We start from the raw sequence: 19,430 nt of genomic DNA, 5'->3' as shown, positions 1-19,430 counted from the left end.
GGCGACGGGGGAAAAGAATGTTGAACAGTGTTGGTGATTTCAAAGGGTAAGATTCTCTGGCAATCATCCCTCTTTTATAAAGGAAAGTATCTATGGCGAAGGATTAGACTAAGACTAGCTTCAGCCCACCCAATACTCAGTGAGCCCCTCCACCTTAGGCAGCACCCACGAATTATGTGAAACGTTGAGGGCAGAAAAAAAACTTTGTCCAAGTCCGGCGACGGCGGCAGCGGAAGCGTTTTCGCGGTGCAGTAGTGCTTTCAGCGCTTCAACGTGGACAGTGGAGACAGCATTGTAGGGCTGTGGTTGGTCAGGTACCAGGGTGGTGGCACTTAGCCTAGACGTATGATGTAAGGAGATGCGTGGGCCTAGAATCTTGGGTTCCGGTTTTTCGCATGTTTCTTTTTCATCTGATGGTACCTTTGTACTGGTGGCGCGAACTAAAGCAAGGAACAAGTGGAATGTGTCGTGGCTATGCTCAGCTGGGCCTGGCCTACCGAAATATTTTTCTTCTTGATGGCATTCAGGGTCTCTTCTCTTGGGAAAACGGATCCCTTCTTCCCGGCAAACTCAATGAGTGGAAATGTCGGGCAGTTTACGGGCGAGGGTTTATATCGCCCGATTTGTGCTAGCCTAGCTGCATGCCCTGTGTATGCCCTGGAGCTACACGGTACTAGCAGCAGGACTAGAGGTGCCCAGGTGATGATGTAGGGATTACAGCGTCCGGTGGTGTAGCGTCGTGAGCCGGACTTGGAGTATGCAAGGCAAATTGGAATTCTGGCTTGGTGGTCGAGAGGGTCTGGGTGAAGAGCCACGCAGACCTGTCCACGTTGCTAGCGAAGGAAAAAAGCCATGGTAGGCAGCATGTATGCGGGAATATTATCGATATTATCAATATTGTAGAGCGGGGCAGTTCGGGGGAGCGGTGACTGGACTCGGGCGTGGATTTGCCACGTACCTGAATGATGGCCTTGTTGCAGCCGTTGGGGGCGCAGGATGCGTGAACGGGTGTCCGGGTACCTGGCGCGGCAGGCACACGGTACCTGGCCTGGACATGCCAAGCCACCATCCAGCTGCAACCAGCCGTCGTCGCCATTCGCCATTCGCCATTCGCCTGCAGAGGTCAACATCTTTTGCATTTTTCCCCCATCCGGTTTCTTATCGCTTTTGTTTCCTCGCTGTCCCACGCCACGTACTTGCTGTTCTGCAGCTACATATTTAAATGAGGCTCCAAGTCGAAGCCCACTGCGTCGGCGGCGTCTGAGGTGTCATCAGCGGCATACCTACCCAACTACTACCTACCTGTCGGCGGATGCTAGACGCCCTTGCAACCCCACGAGCAAGCCCATTGGGCGGCAGATGAATCAACACTCGACTGCGGAGCCGGATGGAGAGCAGAGAATTTTCGTGGTCCACGTCCCCAGTCTGGGCCGGGCTGCACGCGTCATAGTGCGAGTTCCGCGACGGGCTGAATGCACCACCTCTTGGCCTTTTGAGCAAGACCTGATGTCACCGCATGCGGCCTACTTACTTACGCAGCCAGTCGAGCCTAGGACCGCTTCCCCAAGGACCGAATGCATGTGAAACAAGACAAGACACGGAGAACCTGTCAACCACGCCGGCACGCATACCGAGCCAGAGCCGTATTTACGCGCTGCACCATGGCGCCGGTCAGTGAGGATGCGCCACGCCAGCCAGCTATCTAATCGATAGGAGTTTTTCTTCTCCACGTTTGTCTGACATCCATGGCGTTCGGCGATCAGCGCCATCTGCTGCGTAAGCATCTTGCATCCGCGCAAAGAATCTGCTACAATCCTCCCGTTTGCCGCGGAAGCGGGGAAACATGTTCACATACGCGGCGGCAACGGATGCGGCATGTATGCGTGGACATGTTCGGAGTGTTCGTGGCGGACAATGGGACTTGACAAAGCAACATTTTGACAAAGGGACATATAGCTCGAGACCAACAAAAGAGCGGCGCATCCCAATGGCGACGCTATACAAATGTGACAGGTCCTTAAGTATCTATCCCAAGTCTAATCAACAAGGCCTTTGACTGCAGATGCGGTGGGCCAGGTGAGGTAGTATTGCAGTCAGGCTCTTCTCCGACTTCGCAATATTGTGGAATGGACGCGCAAGACATGCGGCCTCGAATGCATCCAGACCACAACGTTACGTTTCACTCCAGCTTGTGGCCTGAGGATCGGGACGCAGTTGGCGCTTCATCTGATGCTAGTCCGAGTACAAACAAACAGACTGGTGACGCAACAGAGCGGGCGAGAAATTGGACAGGATTAAGGCGCCTCTCCGCTATACCCTCATTACTTGCAGCGGTAATTTTGTAACATATCGCGTTAGGGCAAAACTGGCAGTAGAGAAATAACGAGAAATTTAAACCCCGGCCGCCGGATGATTGCTTACAATGCCGCTCGTCAAGCTCAGCCCGTGCATACTCATTGCACATACGAGTACTCATGCTCGGTGGCCAATGCCAAACAGAAAAACCTCGATAGGCCGGCTCAGATGCCCAAGTGCACTCGGATGAGGCAGGTGTCTAGGCATAAGAAAACGGTTGGTGATACAGGGGGACGCCTCGGAACACGAGTACCATGAGACGCTGACGATGGCGGGTGTCGCCCACGACCACACGATCCACTGCCGTGGCGGGAGGATGCTGCTGTGGCGGGAAGCCTGCATGTTTCCCCTCCTTCATGGTTGAGCGTTACAAACGGGATCTACGTTAGTTTTTTCTTCTATCCGTTGTTTCGTAACTAGACCCTCCCGTCTGCGATTAGTCGCCATAACCCCTCCCTTGGACAACACTTGCTTCGCCAGTCTCGAATCTTCAAACTGCCAGAACAAAAGCCTCATTGTCGACTGTTTTCGGTCAAAGGAACGGAGCAACTGTGCACCGCCGGCGGCCGAGCTGTCTGTTTCTGCGCCCCGGTGCACAAAGTTTCTGTACGAAGGCCAGGCGAGCAAGCCACAGCTGTGTGAGGAGACTAAGGAAATATCTGAAACGTAGCCCGGTGAGAACACCCCTACCCGCCAGGGGACACGTGCGCACTGGCAACCGTGTCTACGTCTTGCCGCTCCTGGGCTAGTCTTCAGCCTGGAATGCCATGGCGGGTGGTTTTATGAGAGCCCAGTGCGCCCAGCCCAATCATTGGACGTGCTACCCCTGACCTTGGCCATGTCCAGCCGCGACGTCGACAATCACTCTCGAAGCGCCAGGCAAGCAAAGCGAATACAAGACAAAACCACTCTTGTCTGCCGTGTGACGCGGATGACCTGCAGCTGCTGTAAGAAAAGCGCTTGACGGAGACACGAGGTTTAGCCCTGTCAGCCAATACTGGTGCGCGGTGCATCGGACTCCAAAACCCCCCTGGTCACCCGCGTGGTCTTAGGTCGCTCTAGGGGATGATGAAATGAAAGGATCCGAGCGGCGAGGTTGGCAGCAAAGACCCGCCTAAGACGCTCTAGCTCCAGGCATTGGCAAATCTGCGGAGGGGACGGGGCCATGGGCGGACCTGCGATGGCGCTCGTTCTCATTTCCAGGCCCATACCCGCTGCACAGCGCCCGTTCGCTTCCTTAGCGCCATGTTGTATAAATGTAGTCTATCCCCTCACTATAACAGCCCTTCCTTTGATACCCCAGGTCTGCGACTTCCAGGTTCGACGCCAGTCTTTCAGTCTACATACATTGTCAGTCTTTGACACCACGTTCTCTACCGCCCTACGGCATAACCACGCTCTCTTCGCAAACATATAACCAAAAACCCGTCGACCGTCGAACCCTTTTTGTCAATTCCCCCCAAGTTCAGACCTATTCAGTCAAATCCAAATCACACAAATCTACAAACATGCGCTCCTCCATCGCCATCTCCATCGCCGCCCTCGCTGGCTCTGCGCTCGCCGCTCCCTCGTACCCGGCCGCTTACCCAGCTGCTTACCCGGCCGACCAGCCTGCTCCCGCTGCCAACCCCAACGTTGAGGTTGTCGTCGAGCACGTAGTCCACACCGTCTACGTCACCGAGGGCTCCCCCGAGGCCACCCCATGCCCCTCATCCACTCCTGCTGCTACTCCCGCCCCAGCTGCTACTCCCTCTCCTGAGGCCTACCCAGCTGAGCAGCCCGCTCCCGCTCCCTCCACCCTCTCATCTGTTGTCTACGTCGAGGCTACTCCCAGCCCCTACCCCGAGGCACCAGTTGAGTCCGAGCCCACCCCTACTCCCACCCCCACTCCTGCTCCTGCTCCAGAGCCAACTCCTACCCCTACCCCTACCCCCTCGCCTTCTCCCTCCCCAGCTCCTTCCACTGGAGGCTACATGGATGTAGTCGCTGAGTGGCGCGCCAAGCTCGGCCTCAGCGCGCTCGAGTTCTCCGCTGAGCTCGAGTCCAACGCTCTCAATGTCGTCATTGAGGGTAACGGTAAAATGGTGCACAAGCTCAACAAGGGCACCTTTGGCCAGGTCCTCGCCCCCGGCGACGCCGACAAGTTCGAGTACGTCTTCGTCGGTGGATGGCTCTGCGAGATGGCCAACCTCCCCGGCCTCGGCGATGCCTGCGCGCAGTTCTCCAAGGGCTGGGACTACCAGGGCCAGACTGGCCACGCCGAGATCCTCACCTCGCCCAACTACTCCAAGATTGGTTGCAGCAACAGGGAGGGTATCTGGTGCTGCGATCTCGCTTAAGCAGCATGATGCCTTTCATGAGACAAAAGAGAAGGGGATTTTAATGCCTCTTCTTGGGTGGTTCTTCGATTCTATTCTACTTTAGGTGACAGGGCGGCTTGGAGACCCAAACAACACGCAACGCGTAGCTTTATATCAATCGCGCTGGTTCGGAACAATATTTTCTCTTCTCCTTTGTATCTGTATGGTACTTCGTCTGGTTTATCATTCCCTGCTTCACACTAGGGGCGCAGTACTTGCAAGCGTTTTTAACTCTCTCTTAGTATCTACTGCGAATTACAGATTTACGAATTCACGAGCCAACCCTTTGCTTTTGCCTTTTTTTTCTTCTCGCGCGTGTTGCTTGGCCCTATTCGTGTACAAGGTGATATTAACAACAGACAAGCTATGGACCCTTTTCGTGCCCAGCTTTCTAGCCGACTACTAACCAACCAGCGCACACGACTTCAGCGGCTCTAACGTTTACATGCAGTTAGGACCAAACTTTACTCCCCTGCGGCTGTGCGCCACGCCGCCGATCTCCTTTTCCCTTGTTCCTGGACCCAACAAAGAGGTCCCCCAAAACAATGACACAGGCAAGACAACAAAAAAGACCATCGGACAAAGCAGCACCAACGAACCACAAAAAAAATGTCGCAGCTGACAGACACGAAGAGTGAAGGGAGGGGAGGGGGGGCCACACTCGTCTCCAGTCAGCGCACTCAACGGAGATGACACTTTCCCCTTCCCCCGGCAAATCTGCAAGACTCCCCCCCTCCCCCCTCGTATTCGGGCTGCGTGCAGCAACCCCCCTGGTACCTGCGCCCATGGTGTGTGTGTGTGCCTGCCAAGTACGCGTTCCTGGCTTCTCTAGTGCGGACTTTTGGGCTTTTCCCGTTTTCCACACGGTCAAAGCTTAGGGCCGGCCCCCTCCCCCCCCTTCCCCTTCGCCATTCGCCTTCGCCTCTGCCTTCGATTCAAGGAAATTCTAGATTGCGCACATCGCTGGCGCTGGGCTGGGCTGGGGCGCTCGCTCACGCTCTATTTTGTTGATTTAACGCCATGTTGAGGTTGTCGGCGAGGGAGGGGGGGGTTTTTTTTTGGTTACTTACTTATCCAGGAACAGGATTGTCATTGACGTGCGTGCTTAGTAGTACGCACGCTTTGATAGTAGGGTAGGTAGCTGATGGACGAAAAGGGACGCGGCGGGTTGAGAGAGTGTGTGTGAGAGAGAGAGAATTAAACTTTGGATGTTGCGCACCGCTTCAGTTGACATGTGGGCGAGTTGGCATGGCGGCGGCGACAGCCATCGCTCGTATCTGTTTCTTTCTTTGCGCTCTGTGTTCTGTACGATACACCGATGCTAACTGTGGCGATACCAAAGAGAAGGGACTCTCTCGGCATTCTGCATCGCAGCAATGCGCAACCTTCCCTTTTGCTGCTCACTAGACAAAATCCCAAACATCGCTTTACCAACTAGCTAACTACAATCGTTATCGTGTCGTCACGGTATCTATGGGCTCTTTGCCGGACAAGCCGAGGGGTTTTTTTTACGGGGACCAGACAAAGAGGCAAGTTTGGTGCGTGATTCCTTCTCTTTTTCCTCCCCACCTGGGGGCTGCGAAGAAGTGGGCAATCGGCGACACGTGTATGTGTGGGCAATGTGGAGTTCCGCATCAAGAAAGAAAAGAAAAAGAAAAGAATGGGGTTGGTTCCAACGATTCCAACCGGGGAAGCGCGAAAAAAGAATTCCGCAACGGCATTGCCTCGTCTCGCTTCCACACGCCCCCCATCCTCATCCATGATCAATTATCCCGCCTTTTTTGGTCGCTTCCCCGACATTACCGCAGTTTTTTGTTGAAATCTCGTTTAACACATGGTGATACCTTATCAGCTGCTCTATTATAGGACTCGCAAGATGAGAGATGACCTCGAAAATATTGGAATATTATATGGTATTCACAACAAAGACGTATTCGGAGGTGCGAGGCGCACATCGTAATTTCCCGCCCGGGGTTGTCCTCTGCGTGTGTTGTTCTGTATGGATGCGCCGCCCGGTTAGGGCCGCCCGCTGCCGGCTGCTGGTTATCAACAAGATTTTTTTCTCATGCTCATGGGTGGGAAGTGGGTTTGTGTTATTATCGGGTTCGGTGTTTTCGCGGCGGGGTGGGTCTGTTTTGTTGTTATCAAGAGCCAGGTTCGCGTGTTCTGGACTTTCTACGAGTCTTCCTTTTCTGAGTCGCTTTTTTTTTCTAGAGGGTTTTTTTTATTTGAAGAAGTTGTTGGTTATTGTGGGTCAGTGTATGCGAATTCAGCCGCGAAAGAAAATGGAGAGGGGGGCGACAGTTAGGCTTCCTATTGCTTTGATTGCTTTGGGCTTGCAGTCTTTTTTTGGGGCCATGTACGTATGCCACATGGGCGGCCTGGTGCGGACAATTTTTTTAGGTACTGCTTAGTTGAGGTGTTGCCTCCGAGAGGGAATCTCCATCGCTCTGTGTTGGCACTGCTTGTAGCGGGCTGGGCAGTTGGGCGGCGCGCGCTTGCAAGTGCGGACGTACGTACGCAAGAGAGTTGCTAAGAGTTAGTAAGAGAGCCCAGAAGAGGTCTCCACCGCCAACACAAGCATGGTGGTGCCTGAAAGAGACTTCCGTCCAACGATCGATCGCGAATCGCAGGCAAATGTAACAGAACCCGCCCGCACGTGAAGATTGGCGATTCATGGTTAGTAGTAATGGCAGATAAGCCCTGGCGCACTGTGCTCTCCGGGTCTGGAAGACGTTCGGTTGTTGGTCCAAACACACAGCACGCACATGCAGCACGCATGCTCTCTTCCGTGGTCCCGACTTTTGCAGGCACCGGCTCCCGTATCCGAGAATAACTGGACGGGCGCCGGACGGACGTCTCCAAGCCACAGCGCTCATGTACCGGCGGTATCATAGCGCAACGTTTTGCCCGTTGTTGTCTTTCTCTCCTTCGTACCGGTGCTGACGTACTTTGCTATAATGAAACAAGTAAGCATATAGCCGGTGCGCTTCCAACACCTACCGCAGCTTACCGACGCTAAAGAAGCACAATCGTCGACTAGCTTGCTGGCTTGCTCCGTGAACTCTTTTGCTGCCATGGCCTTCCCTACCTATGCACAACCATCATTGCGTGGCCTGGCGCTTCACCAACTTTGGCAAAGACATTGTTGAGGTGCGCGCAGTTCATGTCATTTTCATTCATACGATGATACACCGGGGCTGTACCGAGGACGTCACCATCGATATTCTTGACTCGCTAAAACCCTACATATAGCTGATGGAATAATTCTCCGGATCATGGAATGTTCGTGATCGGCCGTCAAAATACTAGGTTGGTGTGTCCGGGGAACTGCAAGACGCGGAACGTCAAGATTAACAGTTTGTAATGAAGATTTCCTCTTTAGGCAGTTGCATTCAGGTAGATAGCATGTATGATACGATGATCCCTGATCATAGTCGGTGTGTTACAAGTTGCTCGACAACCACTTCGCCGTCGACGTAAGTACTGTCCCCACTGAAGTCGGTGTGCGAGGCGTGTCGCTGGGCTGAGAAGACATGGTCGAGCGGTGTGCAGTGGATGCACGAGATGCCTTATGTCTTTCCGTTTGCATCTTGGTCGTCTGCAATGTGGCTGTTTTGAGTTTCAGCTGAAGAGGCTGTAAATTAGTATTGGTTACCAACGATGCAGGTACAAGCGCCGGTATGCGGATTCTCTCGCCTCGAGAAGATGTAGAAGTGTTCACAGACTTGGAATTCGTGGACCAATGTATTCTCAGGTTGGTGTGATGAACTGCATATGGTGTGAAAATTGACTTTGGCTTATGCGATTAGTTGAAACAGGGTGGATAGTAGGGCGAGCTGGTTGGTTGGCTGCCTGGCACGCCTAGGTACTACACTAATACACAACACCAAGCAGAAACCTACTAGAAATCCCCGAACGTTGAAGAAACAGAATTCAGATAAAATAGGGTCGAGTGTAGCGATGCTGTCTCATCAGTCGCACTGTTAAAGTCCAAAGTATCCGAGACTTCATTGTTGACCTGAGAAACTAACAAATCAGCTTTGTGTTCCCATGAAGTCCAAGCCCAACACCCAACCTACTTTCCACACCTCCCTTTCGTAAACCAGTATCATCATTCCCTCCAAGCCCAAATCCCCATATTCCCATCCAAATTTTTTCATCCCACCAAACCAAACATGCCTCCCCTCCCCCTCACCTCGAGAGTACCTTGATATCAACCGTCGACCAACAAGGTCCTCACCACCACCATGCACCAACCACATGTCACTGCAACCGCCACACGCACAATAGAATCTAAAATTCCCATATCCAAACTGTGAAAACACAATATCCTTTTGTCTTGCCAACACCACAAAAAAACGTGAAAGTAAACGCAATACAGCAAACATGTCCCACGAATCCGTCTGGTACTCGCGCCCCCGCACCTACGGTAAAGGATCAATCGGCTGGTACTTATCTCCCTCATCCTCCCAATCACACTGCACTTCCTCAACTCACTCACTCTGGTTTGGACGACGAGAAATGCTAATGAAGGATGATGCGTGCAGTGTTGTTACGGGCTCGAGGAAGAAATCCGGCATCATCCGCAAATACGGGCTCAACATGAGTCGCCAGGCTTTTCGGGAGAAGGCGCAGGATATTGGGTTTGTCAAGGTATGTTCTTGTTCGTGGGATGATAAGGGAGAAGGGGGTTGAAGGAGAGGAAGAGGGAAAAGCTGATGGTTTGTAGTATCGATGAGCTAGGATCGTATGGATACCGGGTGGCCACGATGGATGAAGGGGATTCATGGTTTCGTTGGAAAAAAAAAAAAAGTGTACTATCTGTGTGCTTGGAGTTTATCCAGAGAGACTATGCATATTTATGTATCCCTTAGTGCATATACCACATATACATCCTCCTTCGCTGGACGCTTTCCTTTTTCGTCATATGGGAACTGTGGTCTAGACGAAGTCTCGAAGAGCGACGTATAGCGAGGTTGAACATTGGAATTATGTAATCCCTTGAAATCTTCCACGAGGTCGCGGACAGTTCTTCCATCTTACCATTGATCTGCGCAATAGACTTGACCAAATTGAAGTCTCCAAAGATTCCGCTAGGCTCCTCGTACAGTTTGTAGAAAGGCAATCCATACATTTCGTAGGTCTGGGCATCTACTGCCTTCGTTGGAGGTGCTTGGCCAGTGACTGCCTTGTACACTGCCTTGTTGAGGATTTGCATGTTGAATACGGTGGTACGATTCCTCTTCCAATGTTGTACGGGGTAATCTCAAACTGAATACTACCTACGGCATCTTTGCCGGTAATCTGCGACTCAGCCGAGTAGCCACTTCCAAAGGGCATGGCCACAAATTGTCAGGTGGTGCCGTCGGACTTGGCAATGCCATCTAGCCACTTCTGGCCCGGCACGACAACGTAGTCTTGACGCGAACTTGAGTTGGAACCTTTACCACTGAGATTTGCAATATGAGCCTGGCGGTACAGCCTGGTGCTAAAGTACTCCACTGCAGGCTCACCTGAGATAGCATTGATGCCGCCTACGTAGATTTTGATCATGTATTTTGAAGGTGTTTTGCACTCAAACTTAATTCACATTGCTTCCGATTCTTTAAGATAAGTCAGTGCATGTACTGTATTTTCCTGATTAATATAAACTTACGATACATGGAAAAGAATGCGCCGCCTTTGGCAGTCAAGACGGGCTTCACGTTTTTGCTGTAGTCGGCTACCGCTTTGAATGGATACGCGCCCAGATCTGACGGGAGTTTCGAATGTTGTTCATTATCTGGCACTCGGATGGTGCGTCGAAATGAGATGCGAAAGTTGTTGTCTACGACTATCTCGTTGCCTTTTAGTTCGCACTTCAAAGGACCGGTTGCCATTTTTGGGAGATCTGGAGGTAATGTTAGGAATAAGGGGTCTAAACACGAAGTACTGTAAGGTAAATTGATAACCGAAGGGAATATGGCGAGCAGATAAGAGAAAAGTAGCTGGATGCACACAGCCATAGAGACATGGACCAAGATAATCCCAACCAAACAAAAGTGGAAGGCAACTAGAAATGTTCATAGTCACATGATACCGCATCACTCATCGCTCCTTCTACTTCTTTCTTCATCCACACGCTAGCACAGCGAGAAAACCCTTCGAGTGAAGACTTCCATTACTATATGTTTTCTATTTCTATATCCCCTACGCTATGCAAATAATACCCATACCCATACCCACATCTACCGCAGCCTCTCTACCTCACAACAACCCCCTACCCTCCTCCACTCCCCTCAAACTCCTCTCACAGTCCCCACAATATCCCTTGACCCACTCCTCCACCTGGTTTCCCTTCCCCTGCTTCGCCGCGCTCTCGAGCAGTTTCCCGACTTTACTACACTTGTGGGTTTCATCAAGGAGCCAATTTGCGTACTCCGCTTCTACGACTTCCTTTTCAATGCGATTGACGACGCGCAGGGCGACGAGGAGGTCGTGGCGGTGGGATCCGAGATTTTGTCGTGTGCGGTGTAGGCGCTGTGTACTTTGTGTGGGGGTTTTGAAAAAGGTATGGGAGGGGTTGGTGGAAAAGGGGTCGTGGAGAAGTTTAGTGAAGGTTTGGTGGCTGTAGCGAAAGTTAGCTCTGGTTTATATACATATGAAGTATGTGGGCAACGAACCATTTATTGTCAGCATTGGAGACAGGCGCTGATAACTTGATGCTGGTGGCGTTCGGATTGAGGAATGCGTCTTCAATGTCGCGAATGTAGATTGAGCGCGTCATGCTTGTTGATGGGCCGACTCCTAATCGCACCATATAATTTGCGGCGCCTCGTTCGTGCCACCATGTCCAGCTGTCTCGTGAAGTGTAGAATAAGTTGACCCCGCCGCTAAAGAGCAAGAGGCCAAAGAGCAAGGTGTGTGCCGAAATAACCTTGCCTAGACCAGCGCCGATCGCCAATATCCAGCTCATAACGGTTGAGATTACACTGATGACAATGTTGCCAATGAGCTGCGCAACAAACGACCCTGTGGTTTGTGGCTGTAGCTTGAACTTTCGAGGTCGGTTAGGTGGCGGAATGTCTTGTGCATCCAGCTGTACAGCTTGCGTTTGCGCACCAATCTGGCCAAAGATATTGACAACTTTGTTAGTATTCCTATTGTGACCAAGCCTTGCAACCTGGTCGTTGACCACATCCACAAGATCTTGTGCTTCGAGCTCCAGGTCCTGTAAAGCTTGGCGCTCGATAAGCTTCTTTGCGAACCGTGGGTTGCGTTTCCAGTCCACTTTGGTATGGATAGCGAGCTTACATCGTGCTTTCGAAACGTGCGTGACGACAATCTTACTGACCAATACAAAGCGCTCGTGACCAGGCAGATACCACGGAGTTTTCCGGTCAGATACGACATAACAGAGGTGGTCGTTGAGCACTTCGATTATTTGGTAGTCGTTTATGACAATGGCTCCATTTTTGCCTGGTTGTGCAATCTCGTACTCAAAGTCTCTTCGCTGGAGACTCTTGTCACTTGCGGTCCATGGACCCTGCACAACACGCGACGCTCTTCGTTCGCGGTACAATAGTTGGAAAACAGCGCTTTTGTCACCAAAAAGGATATGGAACAACCCCTTTGCACTAATTTCGTACTCCTTCTCCACTGCCACCTGGGCCATGCCAGCCGGAGAAAATATTACAGGCTGACTTGGCAACTTGAACTTGGTGGCATTTCTGTTGATATTTGCACCAGATGGTCCAAACAAGTTGCCGTCAATGCGCAGACTCGTTTTCATATTCTTTCCACCATATCCTGGATCAACAGGCGTGTCGGGAGCAACATCTTCCCAACCTTCTTCAGCCGCTGAGTGCTGGCCATCGTCGGTTTCCATCTTGAGCAATCTCTTGACTGTTTCCTCGAGGTCATACTCCCCAGAGGCTGCGTTGCGGACGAGGAAATTTAGGCGTCGCAGAAGCAACCTCAAAGGTTCGAGGAAGGTCTTGACAGTGAGCCTGGTAGCGCCGTCTTGCCTTGCGCCAGGTTTGAAATGGAGGAATAGGAAATCACAGTCTTTGCCGGGTGCAGCAGTGACCTCGTCAACTGATGACATGCTGATACCAGTTACGAGAACGAGACCCAGGTGGTTGCTGTAAAAGTAGATGTTCTTGGTTGTGAGGTAGACACGACCCGGAAACTCTTGCAAGTCTGTTGGGTTCCATACTGCACGGAACACCAGGACTACTTTCTCTGGCCGTGTTACTGTAGGGAACAGTATGCGAAACTGCGCATCTTGCATACGTAGAGCGAGAGGATAAGAGCTTGGGAATTCATCCTCATCCACCACGTCCCGGTTGGGAGCAGCGGGCATAAGACTACCCATACTAGCTGATTTGCGATGTACTACACTGACCGGACCTGCTGATGCGCCTCCTACTCCGGCTTTTTTGTCATCAGACATGAAGCCAGACGAAGGATCTGGTGAACTTGGAGGTCCGACGCGGGTGCTGGATTCCTCTTCGCCTAGAATATTGACATACCCCCAATTGACTGAGCCCCATAGGTTGGCCATTAGTCCACCAGGCATGTTGCCCGAACGACCAGTACCAAGACCGCGCTCGCCGCTCACAGCAACTGCAGCTTTACTTAGATTTGTTGGTGCTGGTGGACCGGCAAGCGTAGAAGGAGCAAGTGTCGTGTGAGGGAGCGTCTGGCCCATGACGAGCCGAGTATCGGGAAGTCCGACTGCAGGTGCTGTGATTTGTCCAGCTTGTACAAGGTTATGACTAGCTGAAGCAAGACTGGCAGATATGAGGCTGGCAATGCCGCCACTTGCAGAAGAGGGATTGTTTCCGCTAAGCTGGGGGCCGACTGTTGATTTTCGAGTAAGGTCAAGCTTCTCCATAATCCGGGCAGTGTGATCGCGACGACTGCCATCACCTTCGAGTCCAGTAGCACGCCTAGTCACATCAAAACTTCCACGTACCGCAAGGCTATCGGTACCTGGAGGACCAAGAGTGTCAGGGCGATCCGTATTGGCGGTGTCGTCACCAGGAAGGCCCACATTGCCTTCAGAAGTCTTTGCAGCAAATTCAGGGGCTACAGGCGGGCTGATAGAGAATGCGGCGTCGATGGAACCAGCACCAGACAAGTCTTTGGATGTATCCTCTAGCGCCTTGCGCTTGGCAACTTCAAACGCAGAAATCCATTCGGTTATGTCGTTTTGCGTCTCAGCTTGGAGGAGAATAGTGGTGTCCTTTGTCTTTACTTCAAAACAAAAGCGTCGCTCCTCTGCAAATGCAGGTCGAATACCGCAGAGCAACACGCCAATCTTTTCGGATTCTTCGACGGCACCGGATCGTGTTCCTTGTGTTAGCCAACCAAAGATGCCATTCTTGACAAAAAACCACCGCCTGACCCAATAAGTCCTGGCAGGTTTGCCCGTGATTGTGCGCTGGAACAGCCAGCCCTGCTTCTCTGCCTTTTCGCTTCCGGGGTCTGGTTTAGCTGGCGATTGTAAATTGGCAGTCGAGGTTGCTGTGCCAAGGTAGGGAACAGTCGAAGCAGCGTACGAATCAAGATCTCGCGATGGTCGTGAGTTTACTTCAGCAGCGGCCTCGATCTGCTGTCGCGCAAGATGCAGTTCTCTCTTGAAGACACGCTCGCCGTTTTCCATTTCCTTGCTCCAGCCGCGCACGCGCTCAACATCCGACGTCCAATTGGTGAAGCCCTTTGCAGAGGATTCGGTTCCGGATTTCATCTCACGCCACTGCTCATGCACAATCTTGACGAGTAGCTTGTCCAGAGTCAAGCGCACCTGAGGCGCCAGGACACAGAAGTTCATGCTGGCCTGGAGATATGCCCGCCGAGCTTCGTGCAACTGGAAAGCATCCTCTCTCAGTGACGAAGCCTCCTTTGACTTGATCTGCCCTGCATACCGTGCGATGGCTAGATCGAAAATGCGCTGGGTGGAGTCTAGATTCTTGCGGGCTTCCTTCAACACGCGCAAGTCATTGGAGATGAAGGCTCGCAATGGCTCGCACATGGTTGTCTCGGCGCGCTTCATGCAACGCAGCGCGCTGTTCCAATATTCGCGCGCCCCCTCGCCAAAGCGCTTGAGGGCCAGGACTGTGTAGTCATGGTCGACGACGGCTTCAGAGAGCTGCAACGGTGGGTGTGAAGTTTGAACATATGTATCTACAAGTGCTTGCATGTTGCTGCATTCGGTTGCAAGCCTCGAGGTGGCGCGGACAAAGGAGTCGAGCCATCTTTCTATAAGTTCGATCTGGTCGCCGTAGTGCACAGCGGTTGCGCGGAAGGTGGGTGAGTCGAGAGCGGCCTCTTTAATTACTACTGGTCTGTATGCTGTAAGTATAATAGGGGGTCCATGGAGCCTCTCGCAACATACATCAAGTCCAGTGGCCTTGATACTAGCTCTACGCTGAGCTGCGGTGGCTCCTCCTCAGCCATGGGTGCGGGCGCTTCCGCTTATAAAAAAGAAAATTACGAAGACAGGTATCTACAAAAGGCCAGGGCAGAAGTAAACATGGAGGCTGTAATACATGGCCAAAAGTCATGAGGGGGGAATAGTGTCGCGTGGTGCTGCTTGTCGTCCCGTCCTGATCATGCATGGGCCCGACCCTGGGTTCCCTTGGGATGCGGCCGTGGGTCGTCACTGCCGCGGCCAACGTCAGGGTTCACGCGCTAGCACCTGCTCCACCAAAATTTTGTGACCAAGCAAGCCACTCCACCAACACCGACATCAACTTCGAGCCACACCACATGGCGGCCACAAAGGACAAGACCAGCACCGGCCGTGCCAAGCGCGAGCTCAACAGCGCCATTGAGCCGCCAGCTAAAAAGGCGAAGCTGCTCGACAATACCGACGACGAGGGCTCCGACAGCGACGACGGTCAGGCATCGCTCAAGATCAACGAGGACTATGCGCGCCGATTCGAGCACAACAAGAAGCGTGCTGAGCAGTTCAGGCGTATGCTGATGCCCTATCCATTGTCAGTCTACCGCTAACTGGATACAGTTGAGGAAAAGTACGGCAAAGACAAGGCCTTCGCCAACGGCGACGATGACGAGTCGGAAGACTCTGAGGAGGGCGTAGAAGAAGACGATGCAGCTGATCTGCTCGACGAAGACCTCGATGAACAAGTCAATGCCACTCTTCAGGCTCTGCGCGCAAAAGACCCCCGCATTTACAATAAAGAAGTCAAGTTCTACCGCGATCCCGAAGAGGGCGACGATGGCGCAGAAGACAAGAAAAAAGAAAAGCCCATGACACTCAGAGACTATCACACCAAGAATCTCCTTGAGGGCAAACTCACTGTCGATGAAGAGGAGGATGCGCCGCCAAAGACATATGCGCAAGAGCAGGAAGAGGCCCGCCAGGACCTCGTCAAGGCTCTGGATGCTGCTGGTGATGGTGAAGACGACGACGACTTTATCGTTGCTAAGGAGAAGCCTGAGAAGCCCAAGGACGACCGACCCAAGATCACAGCAGAGGATGTTGAGAAGGCCGACCAAGATCCAGAAACCTTCCTGTCTAATTTCATGGCTTCCCGCGCCTGGGTGCCCACCAAGTCTGCCCGTTTCCAACCGCTCGAGTCAGATGACGAAGATGAGGATGCCGCTGCCGACGAATGGGAGAACTCGTACAACCTATACTTTGAAGACACTACCGGCGCGAACGAGAAGATTATGACATATGCTCGTGACGCTGTCGCAAGCACTACAGTGCGTCGAGACGAAAAGAGTGGCCGAAGAAAGGCTCGTGAGGCTGCGCGGGCTAAGCGCGAAGCTGAGAAGAGAGAGAAGGAGCAGGAGCTTGCACGACTGCGCAAGCTCAAGGTTGAAGAGATGGAGAACAAGGTCAAGCAGATTCGCAAGATAGGAGGACTGAGCGGCAGAGATTTCAATATTGATGAGTGGAAAGACGTGCTAGAGGCAGACTGGTCGGATGAGCAGTGGGATGCCGAGATGCAGAAGCGCTTTGGAGATGCCTACTATGGAGAAGAAGAAGAGGGGAAGAAGAGCAAGAAGCCAAAGAAGCCCAAGTTTGACGACGACATTGACATCAAGGACCTGGTCCCCGACTTCAAAGACGACGAGGAAGAAGAGCAACCGAACCTATCCTCCGACGATGAAATGGCCGACGCTGACGCCGACGAAGAACAAGACGACGATGATGACGACGTAGAAGATCCAACAACCGGCACCTCCACCAAGAAATCCTCCAAGAAGCTCAAACAAGAGCGCACAGAAGCAAAATCAACAGCTCGCCGCGACCGTCGCCTAATCGAGAACCTCGTCAACCAAAGCCTCGAATACGAAGCCGCCCTCGCCGCCAAACCCTCCAAGGCAGCCTCCCGCTTCCGCTACCGCGAAACATCACCCACATCATTTGGCCTTACAGCCCGCGACATCCTCCTCGCCGATGACAAGGCCCTCAACGAGTTTGCGGGTCTCAAGAAACTAGCCACCTTCCGTGACCCAGTCAAGAAGAAGAAGGACAAGAAGTTCTTGAGCAAGAAGGCACGAATCAGGCAGTGGCGCAAGGATACATTTGGCGATGCCGAGGGGCCAAAGGGCGGGTTTGAGGCGCTTGTTGGTGAGGAGACTGCGGCACCGAATGATGATGGTCCGGTCAAGGAGAAGAAGAACAAAGAAAAGAGTGAGAGCAATATTGTGGAAGGAGAGAAGAAAAAGAAGAAGAGGAGTCGTAAGAGGAAGCTTGCTCCTGTTGAGCTTTAGACTTCCTGTTTCTTTCCTTTCCTTCCTCAATGCATTTCATTGATGTTGTATGTTGGGTGGGTTCTCATTAGATGCCAACACAGAGTATTCATTTAGTGACTTCCAATACGAAGAATAAAAGGTTTCTACTACGTCAACACTTCGCTTGAAGCAGTTCAAAACTCTACAAATATGATCACCTCACTCTGATTCTGAAAATGAACAATGGAATAGTTTTTTTCTATTGATAAGCTATTTCTCCCGCCTAGCAAGCGTCTGCTGGTCCATCTACTACATGCCACAAATCCAGCAGGCCCCAGCTCTTTCCTCGTACCCCATTCGGAAGGTATTATATATCATAGAAAAGCAATGGAACTATCGAAAGCCGCAACCCGCGACCAAAGCACTGCATTGGACCGCCCGACGCCAATCGACTCGACATGGATTTTTGTCCATTTTAAGGAGAGGACTTTTGGGTGTGCCACTGTAACCGTGATATCAGACGGAGAAACGGACGCGTTGGGTATGGTGATGTCGCACAGTCATGGCACAGAGAGCCAAAAGCGACTACTGGTCGTCAGCGTCATCAGGCTGGTCGAAGAGAAAGTTGGCGGCCAGCTCCTCGTTCTTGTCGCACGCAAAGTATGCCTGGATAACCAGATCACGCTCAAACCCGAGGCGACACAGGCGCTCAATAGCCTCGCGCTCCTCTTCCGTGACGGATATGGCCTGGGCGCCTGGTGGCAATGGCGCATCCTCATCTGCGTCCTCTGCGAGCAATTGCAGGAACTGCTCCGGGTTGGATGCGATCATCTGAGCCAACTGTGGGTTGCCTGCGCCTACTTGTTGCAGGATGGGCTCAAGCATTTGGGGCTGCTGTTGCACCACCTGTCGTAGCTGCTGGAACTGGGGGTTGTTGCGCAAGAAGTCGAGAGAGTTGGCGTTGAGAGCGCCAGCGCCAGCACCTCCAGTACCACCAGAGCGAGCACCGCCAGCACCACCCCGGTTTTGGGCAGCGGCGGCAGCCTCGAACAAATTCATGGGTTCATCGCCTCCAGACGAAGGGTTAGCTTGCGCAGTCGCACCCGCATTTCCGCCAGCAGGCGTGGGCGAGTTGGGTGCACGGGCTTGTGTTTGTTGCGCCTGCTCCTGTAGTGCGCTCTCGGGAATGCCCTAGACGAAGGTTAGAATAAACTTAACCAAGCTGGAGCGCCACTCGTCTTACCGTCAGCAGGTACTCAACCGCGCGGTCGGGGTTGAAGAAGGCGGCGCGCATGGCCCGGTCAATGTCAGCCCTCGCGAAACCCATGCTCTCCATGTTGGCAATAGCGGCCTCACGTTCGCCACCCATGGTCAGCGCCGATGGGTCATTGAAGCGCTCGCCCGATGCCTGTGCGGGCGCGGGCGAAGGTGTAGCGGGGGCGTTGTGCGTGGTTGATGATTGAGTAGGAGCTTGGGGAGCTGAGGGTGTTTGGGCTGGTGCGGGAGCAGGTGTCGAAGGCGCAGCTTTACTTGAAGATGCAGCAGGAGCGGCCTTTGGCTTGGAGACCATGCAGACAATGAAGCCCTTCTCCTCAATGTTGTACGACTCGACCGTGTTGGCATCCTGGAGGATCTTGCCTGTTTGTTTGTATCAGCGATCGTGGTGGCCACGAGCATGGTAGAAAGCTGTGCAAGCTTACCGGAGTAGATGAGCTTTTGCTGAGGGACTTCCCAGCCCTTTTCTGCTTGGATCTTGGACTTGAGTGCGCCAATCTGGTGAATGTGTTAGCTGGGCCAGGGGCAGGGCCAGGGCCATGTGCAAGGCGTGGCGGGCGCTGCATACCGTTTCTGAAGGCTCGGCCTCAATGACGAACTTGTTCTGCTTCAGGTCCTGCACGGGCGTCAACTAGGGCTCTCGGGCACCGCTGGCTCGAGCAGACGCGTACCTTGAATGTGATCTTCATCTTGGCGGTTGGTGCGTGGGTGGTTGAAGATGGCGCTGGGGATGGGCGGGGT

At 52.8% G+C, this 19,430-nt stretch overlaps 7 protein-coding genes across 7 annotated transcripts; 4 read left to right on the top strand and 3 right to left on the bottom strand.

The window, feature by feature from the left end:
• Positions 1-685: 685 nt before the first annotated feature.
• Positions 686-1,784, bottom strand: COCVIDRAFT_14774 (hypothetical protein; the record flags this gene model as incomplete). The annotated part of the gene is made up of 5 exons (XM_014702553.1): positions 686-821; positions 959-1,114; positions 1,197-1,204; positions 1,303-1,503; positions 1,536-1,784. The coding sequence occupies 5 exons, from the start codon at positions 1,782-1,784 to the stop codon at positions 686-688; spliced, it is 750 nt and encodes a 249-aa protein (XP_014558039.1).
• Positions 1,785-4,262: 2,478 nt separating this feature from the next.
• On the top strand, positions 4,263-4,691 carry COCVIDRAFT_62943 (hypothetical protein; the record flags this gene model as incomplete). The annotated part of the gene is made up of 1 exon (XM_014702630.1): positions 4,263-4,691. A coding segment is annotated over one exon (429 nt), but the record flags the coding sequence as incomplete, so codon positions are not given.
• Positions 4,692-6,323: 1,632 nt separating this feature from the next.
• On the top strand, positions 6,324-6,581 carry COCVIDRAFT_95307 (hypothetical protein; the record flags this gene model as incomplete). The annotated part of the gene is made up of 1 exon (XM_014702629.1): positions 6,324-6,581. The coding sequence occupies one exon, from the start codon at positions 6,324-6,326 to the stop codon at positions 6,579-6,581; it is 258 nt and encodes an 85-aa protein (XP_014558115.1).
• Positions 6,582-9,104: 2,523 nt separating this feature from the next.
• Positions 9,105-9,456, top strand: COCVIDRAFT_25394 (hypothetical protein; the record flags this gene model as incomplete). Its single annotated transcript, XM_014702569.1, has 2 exons — positions 9,105-9,371; positions 9,448-9,456. The coding sequence occupies 2 exons, from the start codon at positions 9,105-9,107 to the stop codon at positions 9,454-9,456; spliced, it is 276 nt and encodes a 91-aa protein (XP_014558055.1).
• Positions 9,457-10,964: 1,508 nt separating this feature from the next.
• On the bottom strand, positions 10,965-15,161 carry COCVIDRAFT_95503 (hypothetical protein; the record flags this gene model as incomplete). Its single annotated transcript, XM_014702628.1, has 3 exons — positions 10,965-11,325; positions 11,381-15,049; positions 15,100-15,161. The coding sequence occupies 3 exons, from the start codon at positions 15,159-15,161 to the stop codon at positions 10,965-10,967; spliced, it is 4,092 nt and encodes a 1,363-aa protein (XP_014558114.1).
• A 312-nt stretch (positions 15,162-15,473) lies between these two features.
• On the top strand, positions 15,474-17,453 carry COCVIDRAFT_95471 (hypothetical protein; the record flags this gene model as incomplete). The annotated part of the gene is made up of 2 exons (XM_014702627.1): positions 15,474-15,681; positions 15,730-17,453. 2 exons carry the CDS (start codon positions 15,474-15,476, stop codon positions 17,451-17,453), a joined length of 1,932 nt encoding a protein of 643 aa, XP_014558113.1.
• A 546-nt stretch (positions 17,454-17,999) lies between these two features.
• COCVIDRAFT_36518 (hypothetical protein) lies at positions 18,000-19,378 on the bottom strand (the record flags this gene model as incomplete). The annotated part of the gene is made up of 5 exons (XM_014702626.1): positions 18,000-18,605; positions 18,658-19,052; positions 19,115-19,187; positions 19,258-19,305; positions 19,361-19,378. The coding sequence occupies 5 exons, from the start codon at positions 19,376-19,378 to the stop codon at positions 18,000-18,002; spliced, it is 1,140 nt and encodes a 379-aa protein (XP_014558112.1).
• Positions 19,379-19,430: the final 52 nt, after the last annotated feature.

This window comes from Bipolaris victoriae (assembly GCF_000527765.1).
Source record: "Bipolaris victoriae FI3 unplaced genomic scaffold scaffold_29, whole genome shotgun sequence".
NCBI lineage: Eukaryota > Fungi > Ascomycota > Dothideomycetes > Pleosporales > Pleosporaceae > Bipolaris > Bipolaris victoriae.
This window is presented reverse-complemented; position numbering and strand designations above follow the sequence as displayed.